This window comes from Montipora capricornis, chromosome 10 (genome assembly GCF_036669925.1).
Source record: "Montipora capricornis isolate CH-2021 chromosome 10, ASM3666992v2, whole genome shotgun sequence".
Taxonomy (NCBI): domain Eukaryota; kingdom Metazoa; phylum Cnidaria; class Anthozoa; order Scleractinia; family Acroporidae; genus Montipora; species Montipora capricornis.
This window is the reverse complement of record NC_090892.1, coordinates 37,811,546-37,824,045: the sequence shown is the minus strand read 5'-3', so window position 1 is coordinate 37,824,045 and position 12,500 is coordinate 37,811,546. Positions and strand designations below refer to the sequence as shown.

At 37.5% G+C, this 12,500-nt stretch overlaps 1 protein-coding gene across 1 annotated transcript in view; it reads right to left on the bottom strand.

Moving 5' to 3' along the window:
- Positions 1–2,152: 2,152 nt before the first annotated feature.
- LOC138021607 (exonuclease 1-like) overlaps positions 2,153–12,500 on the bottom strand; it is a 13,422-nt gene continuing 3,074 nt past the window's right edge. Inside the window, exons 3-9 of the mRNA XM_068868512.1 lie at positions 7,444–7,568; positions 7,236–7,359; positions 6,331–6,468; positions 5,472–5,653; positions 5,069–5,168; positions 3,910–3,970; positions 2,153–3,533 (exon numbers count right to left, since the gene is read on the bottom strand). Coding sequence (XP_068724613.1) covers positions 3,361–3,533; positions 3,910–3,970; positions 5,069–5,168; positions 5,472–5,653; positions 6,331–6,468; positions 7,236–7,256 — 675 coding nt within the window. The 5' untranslated portion in view covers positions 7,257–7,359; positions 7,444–7,568 and the 3' untranslated portion in view covers positions 2,153–3,360. The remainder of the gene's footprint in view (positions 3,534–3,909; positions 3,971–5,068; positions 5,169–5,471; positions 5,654–6,330; positions 6,469–7,235; positions 7,360–7,443; positions 7,569–12,500) is intronic.

The window sequence follows — 12,500 nt, the reverse complement described above, 5'->3', positions numbered from 1 at the left end:
TGGATCTGGCGGTAGCCATATAACTAGCAAGCAAACTTATTTTTGCCATTTTAATTTGAGGAAGAAAAGTTTAAAAAAAGCCTGCCTTGAAATCCAAATATGCGCTCGTTCTCCTCTCTTCCGCCATTTGTTTACGTTTCTATTTCTTGCTTCCTGTTCTTGCAAAGACTGGAAAAAAGACAAACAGGATTTATGGTCGCTTGATGATACAGTTTAGAGAATTACATCGTCTTCAGTATCTTCGAGCTATACGATATATTATGTCCGCACCTTCTTTGGTGCCGGACTGAAATCCCCAAGCAAACATATTAATTTTTGCCACTTTAATTTGAGGAAGAAAAGTTTTAAAAAACCTGCCTTGACATTCAAATATGCGCTCGTTCTCCTCTTTTCCGCCGTTTGTTTACGTTTCTATTTCTTGCTTCCTGTTCTTGCAAAGACTCTTGAATCGGAACTGAAAAAAAGGCAAACAGGATTTATGGTGGCTTGATGATACTACTTTAGCGAATTACATCGTCTTCACTTCTATCTTCGAGCTACACGATATATTATGTCCGCGCCTTCTTTGGTGCCGGACTGAAATCCCCCCGTATGGACTACTCTAACAAATAATTCAATAGAAACTGAATTTTTTTATCCAAAACAATCAACTGTGACAAGAAATCGATGAACAATCTAAACGTAAACAACACTGAGAGAGCTTCGTTTCTTGGAAAAACAATCTTGTCGTTCCAAGTAGAAAACAATAGAAAAAAATCATCTTTCCTTATAACTGGAAATTTCTTCGGAAAAAAGACATAACTCCATAACATCTCTCCTCAAGTTTCTCGTTGAAACGACTGAAATATCGCTGCACCATTTGGTTCAAGATAAGCATTAACCTTTCAAAGAACTTTTTCATCAGCGAAAAACCCATTTGCCCGTCAAATGATATAACTTACCGTATTTCCGGAAAATTGCTTTCTTTTCCCTCTCAAATGGAAAGAGTGTAAGTTGAAGTCAGGGTTAGAATCTTTTGAGATGCTCACTTAAGCTTAATTAAGCTTAATATCCACTCATGTGTTGTTCTGTTTAGTCAGGCACGGCCTCTCCTTGCGGGGTAAAATTTGTCTTGGATATAACTGTCGAAAACTTTGCCCTAAGGCGAAATTTCGTTGATCAGTGATAAACATACTTCTTCTAATTTGCACATTTTTTGTAATTCCCGTACATCTTGTTCAAATGGTAAGAGTTTTTCTTTGACGGCTTGGCATTTGGCGGGAACCAAGCTACGAAAAGCCATGAAGCTACCCGTATAGTTTGGCGGGAAAGATGGAAAGCCGCAAGTCAGAGGAGGTTGGACTGAAAGTCCTCAGTAGCGAATCACGAACGCTCTTTTATCGTGGTCATGAACTCAACATGGCGGGCTTCTAGGAAGAAGTGAGTCTCAATATTGATAATTTTTACCTACTTGTTTTTAGCTTTGCGATTTCAAACCCACAGGACAAGTTGGAGTTGGTACTGGGCTAGCTGCTGGAAACTTTTTGACTCTAAACTTAACTTCTCAGACAAGTTAGGACTCGACTTCGGTGCTTCACCATCTGTCTTTGCTAAGCTTCGTGAAATTTGAGTTGATGTTAAATTTTGTCGATTTCTCTCCAAACCCAAGCTTGTCAAACTTCAAAATTAATATCCATTCCAAAGTAGATTAATTTCCTAATAGAAAATGATCGGGCGCCCCTAAGCGCCCCTCTGGTTAGTGAATTATACGATGCTGAAGTAGTTGGATTTTTGCCACTATTTCCCTTTCACGCTATGAAATGTGACGACGAACCCGCGAAATTGTGCGTGCAGTCCGCGTAATCTCTTGGTTTAAAGAAATTAAATTTAACTTCTATTATTTTACCAGGTAAAATCAAGGAAGAAGAAGCGGCCAGTGGGTAGTCCAAGTGGGTCTACCCCTGGGAAACCATCGAATAAAGTGGCAAGAGAAGCCTGCAATTCACGATCAAGTTGCTGGTCGGGCCACTAACACTTCCACAGCGTGGCACACTAACAGTGAGCTCAATTTCATGCTGCACCAGAGAGGCTCCCACCAAGGGTAGCTGATTCAACCAGCTGTAATTAAAGTTATTTGGCAATTGAGCATTCTGTTATGTAAACTGGAATACAAGCAAGGTCCTTTAGTCAAAGTCTTAATAGGATACCAATGTGTGTTTTTGCACATGTCACAAAACAATGGCAGTTTACAGTGAACAAACAAATAATCTTGTTATCAACCTTCGTAATTTACAGTTACATACAGTTATGTTCAGTCCATATTACAAGAGGTAATGACCAACTTGGCAATTCTTATCAGCCTCTGTCAGTTGGTAATGTGGCACTAGAGTAATAACATAAATTTACAAGAGGTTGCATAAAAACTGTAACTTCCAACATGATGTAACCTCAATGGTAAGTTTTAAAGTTGATAAAATTTATACAGATTTTCTTTTGTATTATGAGAAAAGCCTTTGTAGCCTGTGACCAGTCTTTCATTAAAAATAATCTCTAACTTTTTCCATACAACTTTTAATTAAAGAGACGAAAATCTCTTCAATTTGTCATTTCTACAAAATCAATTTCTGTTATTCTTTAAGTCATATTCCATAACAAATTTAAAAAACGTTTGGTAAAAAAATGGTCATGTGACCTTTACATGTTGTCATACCATTTTACACTGTATCTCATCATTATAACCATTTGTTTTGTTTTCCTTTAATCTAGCGTACACTTTAACTAGCTCGCACAACAAAAGGCTCCCTCCTACCTATCCTAGTGATACATATTTTTATGTACAGTCCAAACTTTGAAAATGACGTTGACAAAACTTTATATCCTCAACCTTGACTTGTGTAATTTGTCTGGTTTCAAGTAAAGGATGTAAATACTTAGTTAGTTCCCGTGGAATGTAACCAATAAAACATGGTCCATTTCCGTAGTCTAAATGGACTGCTATGGCTTCCCTGTCAAACTCATTCTCTGGTTGAGGTTTTAACATAGCTGAAACTGTCTCTCCACCTTTCATTTTTGTCAAAGCTTCGTCCAAACGGTCTGGTGTTTTTGTTGAATGGGCTACCCCAATAACTTTCCACATCATCAGAGCTGCCATTTTCTTCAGTACTATATTCAGTAACAGATTTCACTGACTTTTCAGCAGAGCTGGAAGTGGTTTCTGAAATGTGGGAAACCTCACTTTCAGAAGTCGAAATTTCCTCCCAGTTTTCATGCAGTTCATTAAGAAATTGTTGTCGGAAGTTCATCATGTTGTAAACAGTCACTGTAGTTTATCAGTCCAGTTAGCACACTGTCTCCATCCACATATTTTACTTTTACAAATTGCTAAGTCATTACAGGGAAACTTGGAACCACCCAGGATATGGGATTTTGGTCCACTTCGGTCACAATCGCATCTCTGCTAGCAATTTGTTCATGTTGAGAGCGAGTTCTTATGCTACTGCAGGAGTCTTTGTGTAGGTCTGGCTGGACATAATCAGGATCCTCAACTGTGTCATCTGTGGACATGGAAGAATGTGGCATGCAATTTAGAATTAGGATTTATTTCTTTACTGTGCAAGGTGTGGGGTGTGCTGGACTCCAGATCAAGCAGCCTGGATTCTAGCCCAACTCTCATATTGTCTACTGTAGTCATCTGCACCAGGGTGTAAATGCTGGGTGAAAACCCTGTGATGGACCAGCATCCCATCCAGGCATCCAGGGGGGAGTAGCAATATTACTAGTCCCGTCAAGCAGCAGACACCGAGGTAAGCTCGAATGATATGGGACACTTTAACCTGATTGTGACTTAACCATTTCACTGTTTATATCGCTGATTGGCAATAGGTATTTATTTTTTGCTGTATTTACATATACCGGTCAATTTTAAATTACCTGATTCGTCATCACATTCCAAATGAAGCAATGTTCTGGATCCCCATATACTGTCTCGACCCTGTAGTAGATAATAAAAGAATAATGATAATAATTATTGATGCACGCACATTTTGCAAAATTAGTTTTCTTGAAGTTTAATCAAAGAAAATAAAGTATTCCACTTGAATGTTTCATTTGATGAAGGAGAAATTCTAATTTCTATGCACTTAAGAAACAAGGCTTTCCATTTCATACTTCTCATAGAACAACTTCCAATGATTTAAGAGTTGGATTTTAATTTGAACATTAAATGATATCAACAAAGTAGTGACTTTTTATAATGCTTATATCTTGCTTGGGACCAAGTCCAAATTTTTCATGAGAATGATTATTACCTGTACATCTTCCAATGTGAAATATGAAACTATACATTAGGTGCGGTTACACTAGACCTCTTGCCCATGGGGAACCTTGGGGTTACAGCTTGGGTTGGGTTTACCCTGGGTTATGATCGACTCCCCATTTGCGGTTACACACTTGTAAATTACCCAAGGGGAAGGTAAGCGTTGGCCTGTTTTGGTGGGAAACGTACCTTTAAGATAAGACAAGATGAGATTTATTAGTTTTTCCACTAAATGGTTTTTGAAAAACTAATTACAATACAAAATACATTAAAATTAAGGATCTAAAAAAAAAAGTAAACATCGAAGATCTACATCTGAACGACAAACTTTTCTTCGGCTTATTTTCGGTAATTGTCACGATCGGCGCTTCTCTTAAACTGTCCACCTCGATTAAGTTCAGCAATTCATCGCTTCATTTTAAGAAGGCAACAAAGACGTCGACTTCAGTTACGCTTTCTGTAGTCCTTGCAACTCTCCAATTTATAATTTAGACGTCGACTTGCTGCTAGCCAGAAAAGGCATGCTTGGGTATTTCCACGTTCACAGTTGTTTACGCAGTTCATCACAGCATGTATTTTCCTCGCGTTCGGCAATCTTGTGATTGGTTGAGCCGCTTTGGGGTTTTGTTAACCATAAGACTTACATCTGGAACTGTCATGGGCAATTCTTTTGTTCTTTTTTACGTATCCATGGAAGTTTCCCACAGGAAATTTTCCTTTGGGCAGATCGGTTACACATAAAAAATTGCTTCCCTGTGGGAAAAAGCCACTTACCCAAGGGCAAAATGGTTTAAGTGTAACCGCAGCTATTGTGTCTGTGTCAGTGTTTCCCAGACAAATATCAAGAAGATCATTTTCATTTACCAGTAATTGCCTTTTTATGCATTAAGGATTAACAGTAAATATTACAAGGTGTGGAGAACCTAGGTACTGCAAAAAGCAATTTTCTCTTGGCTATGTTTAAGCTTTCCCAAGTAAAGGTTATTGACAACAGGTTTTCTACTTTTATAAAACTGAGATGAGAATAATATAGCCTAGTTCCCAGTGTTCTACCCTAGGTTTTGAAACTGAAATGGTGTCCACAATATTAAAAGGCCTTGAGCAGGAAATACTCTCAATGTAAGCAGTGTGCTTTAAAAGAACCTACATGTATAAAAATGATAATAAACAAGGATACAGCTCTGGTGGTGCCTCAGACTCATCTAATATAGGATTCAGTGGTACAGCCCTCAGGTTCCTTGGATCAAATACCACCTGATGTAGAAACATTTGATCTGCTTCATCAAATCTCAGAAGATACTCAGGACCCGGTACATGAAGACTTTTTACACCAAGTACTTGTGGTAACCTTGAAAAGAACTGTAGTTGTGCATTAATAACTTATTCATGAACAACTATTTAAACTGTTCGATTTCATTTGTAAAAGAAATCAAAGAAATCCAAAAAAAACAAGCAAACAAACAGACAATAAACTGAGAAGTTTGTGTGAGCCCAGCAAGGAAGCTTGTATTCAATAAAGAGGGCATTTGACTGTTTAATAACAGCAGGAAATTATTTTATTTCTATATAAATTATTTAATATAGAGTCCTCTGACCTCACTGAATTTTTAAATGATTTAAAAAATTCCATTCTTTCCTCACATCACCATTTGCTGCAGCAACTTTCTTCATCAAATTGTGTGCTCTTTTGATTCCAATACCAGGAAGTGATTCCAAGTAGTCGCAGCCAGCAATTATACACATATGACGAAACAAGTGAAAGGTATAATTGGAAATATTGAGACATTTCGGTATGTCTTTGCTTTGGATTGACTGGCAGCTACCATGTAGGTGTATTTTATAAAGAACCTGGATCGTGAAAATACAAGATAAACTGTATTGGACAACTAAATAACATCCCTGTGCAAATAAATAAATAAATAAGTAGACAAATACTGTAAATAAAATTAAATAAGCTTTAACATTCATCCTGTGAAAAATCAAGCTTAAATTTAAAGATTACGCACAGTTCCATTTGTCACCATAAAGTAATGTACCTCGGAACAGCCAAATACCAACAGATCCGAATCTTCACTGAGAACTACATCAATCAGCTGATTTTTGTTCAAATACGCAAGTTGTGCATCAGCTTCAAACGGGGCAACAATGCAATCCATATTTTTGTCCCGTAGAACCTGATAAGAAATCGATCCAGATGAAATTGAAAAGCAGTAGAAACTAGAAACACTGAAAATATTACAGGGGCACCCAACGAGAGTATAGTTCAAAACCACTTAGACATAGCATTGTTAAACGTATTTTAGCATTAAAACCGGCAGGTTAGTTTTTGCAGGTTGCAGGTTGCAGGTTGCAGGTTGAAATTTACTGTGACTGATGTTACATGAATAGCTAACCTTAGGCCTAATTAGGCCTAAAGAAACGTTTTTAGGCCTAAGGAGGCCTAAAGAAACGTTTTAGGCCTAATTAGGCCTAAGGTTAGCAATTCATGTAACAGTCACAGTAAATTTCAACCTGCAACCTGCAACCTGCAACCTGCAAAACTAACCTGCCGCATTAAAACGGTAGATGTAGGCATATTTTTATCCCCTAAAAATTTTTCATCTGTTCGGATTTCCTAGCTGAAAGTCTAGTGATCCGAAAATTATAGGGATCAAAACTTACCTTTTCGAAAATTTCAGCCAGAAAAAAGACTCCCGAAAATTCTAGTTGGCCTTTTTAGGGCAAAAATCCATTAAAAATGGGCAATTACACCTTTTTTTAGATGTTCGAAAATCCTAGGACAGGCAGTCAAGCAAGAAATTTTACAACAAATGTTCCGAAAATTCTAGATCTCAAATCGTCTTCCGAACAGATATTTTCCGAAAATTGACGTTGGGTGCCCCTGATATTACTGCAGGCACTTTTTCATGTGATAGTGAAACTTCAAAAGAATAGATCTCACCTTCAGTAGTTTATGAGACATTTCAAAAGTAATCTTCAACGCTCTCCTGAAGTGATCGATAGCTTTCGATTCATTCCCGCGTCGCCACAATTCTTCTGCCTTTGTCGCATTTTCCTTGTGAGACCTTTAAGGGGAAAACGCGAGTTAGTACCACTGTAGTGTAATCTCGCTGAATTAACCCCACGATGCGATGATGTTGATTTCACACCTAACGTTTCCCGTTTCTCTCTCGTTATTTTCTTGGCCTCTAAATTCTGCCCATCAAACACAGCGACGGGTTTTATTCCCAGGGAAAGAAGTAAATCGAACAGCTGCTTAGGATAATCGAGAAACCTATAAGAAATGTGCAAAAATTAATATAAGTTAGCAAGTGATCATTGGCTTTTCGTACTAGCTTCCAAATATTTGACATCAGAGGATAAATCAATTGCAAACTTCAGTTTGCAGATGGCAAATAAGCGTTTCCACTTTGCTATCAAACAACAAATTTCTCTTACTCGTTCGTTGAAATACCAAGACCCAATTTCTCCGCACAACCGAATGCTCCTTTGTACAAATAACAGGAACAATCTACACCGATTTTCTTCCCGGCTTAGTATCGAAGATGTGTATTTGTAGTGATTCCTTGAAGGAATGTAAGGAGGCCTTGTATGCCCATATCTCTCTCAGTGAAACATTTCATTGGTCTATTTCCAGTTTTTATAACACTAGCTGCATAGCCGATCAGCTGTTTTGAACCTCTCTTTAAAGCCCCTTGTATGTTCCCGCCTCGAGAGATCGTTCCACTTCCGCGGTCAGTTGCAAATGAGGCAGTTTTGCGTTTTGCGACCATGATGCTTTTCGTTTAGAATTTAAACGTTTATATAAGACTTTGTATGGGAAATAAAATACCGTCGATTGTAAAGCCTAAAAAATGCTCAATTTACCTTTCATTCAATAAAATGAATAAAAATGACTCACCTCTGGTGTATTCTTGTGCCTTTTGGAGTTTATTTTACAATTTCGGGAAGTCCGTGTTTTCAGTGTTCTAAGACGAAGTTCATTTTATTGAAGAAAGTTAAATTGAGCATTTTTTAGGCTTTACAATTGGCGGTATTTTATTTCCCATACAAAGTCTTATAACACGTTTAAATTCTCAACGACTGTCTGTAGTGACGCGAGCTTGGGCTGCCTATGATCGTAAATGAAAATTTTGCGGGGCATGTCAGTATATCTGCTCCAAGAAAACTTATCTAAGCTCAATCGCTTGCGTACAGAAGTGAATTCCCTGTCAAAATTTATGATAAGCAAAAATCAAATCAACCAGTCTTACGAAACTCCTTGTTTATACGCTCAGTGGTAAGTTGCGGTTTCCTTCCGACCCAAACGGGTCGGATCGTCAGTAGCTTACCCCAACTGGTGACTTTTGTTTCAAGAAATTCGACCAGTAATTCTGTTTTTCGTTTACAATGTATATCATGCAATAGCCTGCCTCAAGTATGATGAAAAGAAACAGAAACTGGCACCTTTTCACTTTTGAGTGATTCCACCGTTTTCACTTTTTAACTTTTTATCCGAATTAAATCAAATACCGTACGAAACAAAACTTTTATGAAGCACCAATAGAACATTTCTATAAAACGGAATAATCCATAGACTAAATACAACTTTAGGATATTGAGAACCAGAGTTGCTTTGAAGTTGCAATAACGCCAGAAATATTATGATATCAGTGGCCAGTAAGCCAAAACGATTGAGCGAAAAAGTTGTTTTTGTCTGAAAAGAAGTTTTCTAGAAAAATTCGGAAAACCAATTAAATGTGAGTCCTTATTAAAAGAATAATCCAAGAATTCTCCCTTAAATGATGGCGGCGTGAAGAGTTTTGCGGCGCGTGCATAAAAATGAAAGGAATTTAATAACCCTGCAGAAGTTTTTGCCTGATTGAGAATAACGGATAAGCATCATCTGAGCACACTTCAAACGCAAAGACCATTCATGACTGCAGAACAAAAGAATAATCCTGTCAACCGACACATGTTCTTAAAACACATGTTTAAACAGGCAGATTTTCCTTCGATCTTAGCGCTGAAGCCGGTTTTTTTTTTCACAATTTAGAGTCTTTTAAGCCCGGTTTACACTACAGAAAATTTTTGGCACCGCTCCTGTGAAATTGGCATGGGTGCCAAAAAAGAGTGCAGCAAACTTTGTTTACACTACACCATTTTTACCGTACCAAAAATACCGTACCAAAATTCTTGGGTCCACGTAACTTCTCATGGAGCCATGCGCAGTTCAACTATAATGAAGAACGGCCGCGTGATTTTGATGGAGAAGGAGCCGCCATCTTGAAATGTACTTTAAAAAACCGCTAGCCTATATGAATTAAGGCTCAAATTTTCCCGTTTAAAGTGTTTACACTACTTGTTCTATCCGAACCGTGCCTATTTTTTCAGCACCCGTACGATTTTCACCCGTGCTCGGACTACCTCGCAGAAGGTCCCAGCACGGGTAAGAATTTTGGTTCGGCACGGATGAAATTTGGTACTGACAGGTTGTTTACACTGCAAATACCCTGCAAATTTTATCGGAGCCTAACCTTTTTTTTTTTGGACCCGTTCCAATTTCACCCGAGCCGTGCCAAAAATTTTCTGTAGTGTAAACCGGGCTTAGAAGCACCAAAGACGCTTTTGTTTTTTGCATATTTGACGGCCTTTCAATATTTTTATTTCTAAAACTCGCAGCACTTGTTTTATCGGGTCTAAAAACACAATCCAGTGGATAGGTAATAGCGAAATCAACTGCGCTATTCAATGGATAGTGATTTATCCGGCGGATAGCGTTATCCACCTTTTGAACATCTGGGGCCTGCAGCCTGGTCAACGCAGTTTTTTGCATGGAGCAGTCACACGGTATGGAACAATCTGCTCGAGAGCGTTAAGAGCGTCGACTCTCTTTCTACATTTAAAGTCGTAATAAAGCATTTTTTTGTAAAGGAAATCAATATAGTTTTATTGATAACTTATAATAGATATTTTAATATTAGTATAATTTTTATTACGTATTCTTTTACGTAATTTAACTTTCTAAGATGTAATTAAATTCTTAAAAATTCTGTGGGAGAATTTGGTAAAGTTTTAATTGGGTTGCCATATAGCAATCCAGTCAGAATATGAGTTGAAGTTCTCCGTTTTATTTTATAATAATTTTATATCTTTTGATTACCTCCGACATTTTGCCTTTCTACTTCGTTATCTGATAATATTTCACTAAGGGACGGACCATTAGAAAAGTGATTGGGGGGGGGGTGGGGGATTTTTAGCTGGTACGATTTTTTTTTTTCGCGCACTGCTTGTGCAGGAATTTTATTTCCAGGTGAAACCCCCTTCACGAATTTTTTTTTAGACAAATATTGCTTTTTTTAACAGTGAAATCTTGATTCATTATCTATGTTTTTGTGATTTATGAATTATTCTACACTCACAACAGATCAAAGGATACAGGCCACTTTTTAATGCAAAATCTTTTCGAAAATGTACACACAGTGAGAGAGGAGGAAGCCATTTGAAGTGGATGGCTTCCCTGTACATTATTGCAGTCCCTGCCCTCTGGAATTCCTCTCCCACAGCCCATACTAACACTAAGTTGGACTCATTTGGCTTTATAGTAATTATTGGGTGATAAGTAGTTACTCTGGTTAATGAAATATATATTTTATATTTATTATAATGCAGTATACACCGTATGTTGCAGGTAGTTTGGCTGCCAATGAAAACCATACTTTGTGGTTCTTAATTTTTGTTGAAAGTACCAGCGGCAGTGTTGCTGTTTATGTTGTTCACTAGTTAATGTTGGTAACAGTTAAAGTTTTAACACTACTACTACATGTAAATGCTATTTTTCATTTTATTTATAGAATCATTATTTAAGGCAATAAGACCCATTCTCTAATTTTTATTGTGGGCACAAATAATTTTATAGAATATTTACAAAGATACCAAATCCTAATATTTATTTATTATAAATTTTATTTTATTACTCGTACATGTAGGTATACTAGCTGCAATTTAAAACAAAAACAAGGTTAATTCTAATTGTCTCCTTTCAATAAGAAGAAAGTTTATTCATATTGTGCCTGGGAATATTGTTGATTTCTGAATGACATTTCTGGCTATTGTAGTGTGAATTAATTTATGTCACCTTTGATTTGTTTTTCATTCAGTGTGAGGAAAACACCTCAGTACACTAGATGTCTTCATTTATTAATAATAATATAGCAGGGCCTAGGGTAAGGCCCCAAGAATATTTTGAATAAGATTTATTTTTAATAGACACTGGCAAATGTTATTATAATTATTAAATAAAAGTCACAATTGGACCTTCCTTCTGCATGAATTTTTTTTCTTTACCTTCTCCCTTGCATGAATTTTTTTGGGTTTTTTCCCCACCCTCCCCATCACTTTTCTAATGGTCCGTCCCTAAAAAAAACATTGAAGTAACTTGTGTAATCATTCTGTTTACTACTTAGGTGATAAACATTCAATGAACGTGAAGCAAATCATCTGTGTGGCTAAGATGTTCGTTATAACCTCTCGAACTTTTGTTGTTTGCCCCCTCAGAAGTGTGTAGCTAATTTGGCGGCTACCGGGAATAAGGTCCATTCCTGTACGTTCATTGAGACATTACGGGTTTCTTACACAACACCTCAAACTACTGAGGCCTGAGGCCCGTTTCTCGAAAGTCCCGAAACTTTACGGGCCATTTTCGGGTGTCACAATTCCCTCTGTATCTCAAGAACAGAGAGAAATTTAAATCGTCAAAATTCACAGTCAGTTTGCTTTTAGCTACTTTGAAAACATGTTCAAAGATCGACATTCCAAAACAAGCAGTTGACAGGTTCACAAATGGCTATCCGGGCCCGAAAAGTTTTCAGGACTTTCGAGAAACGGGCCCCTGGAACGAGCCCAGCATGATCGCCTGGAACAACCTAAAATGTTGTGTTTCTGAGGCAGAAAGAATTCGTACAAATGTGGTGCATTTTGCTGCTACAATGTCGGAAAAAGACCTGTTACCTCTAACCCTGAACGTTGTACGTGGGTTGAATGACAAGTTGTATGAAAAGTGGAAAAAAGCAGCCTTAGAAATTGAGAGGTAGGTAAACTTTACTCAATGTATAATCTACTTCACCAAAGACAACAAAAAGACGAAAAGAAGCTTTGTTTGTTGCTTTGCATTTACTCTCGATTGTTGTCATAGCTCGAATTATCCCTCACCGGTGAAAGTGTGATA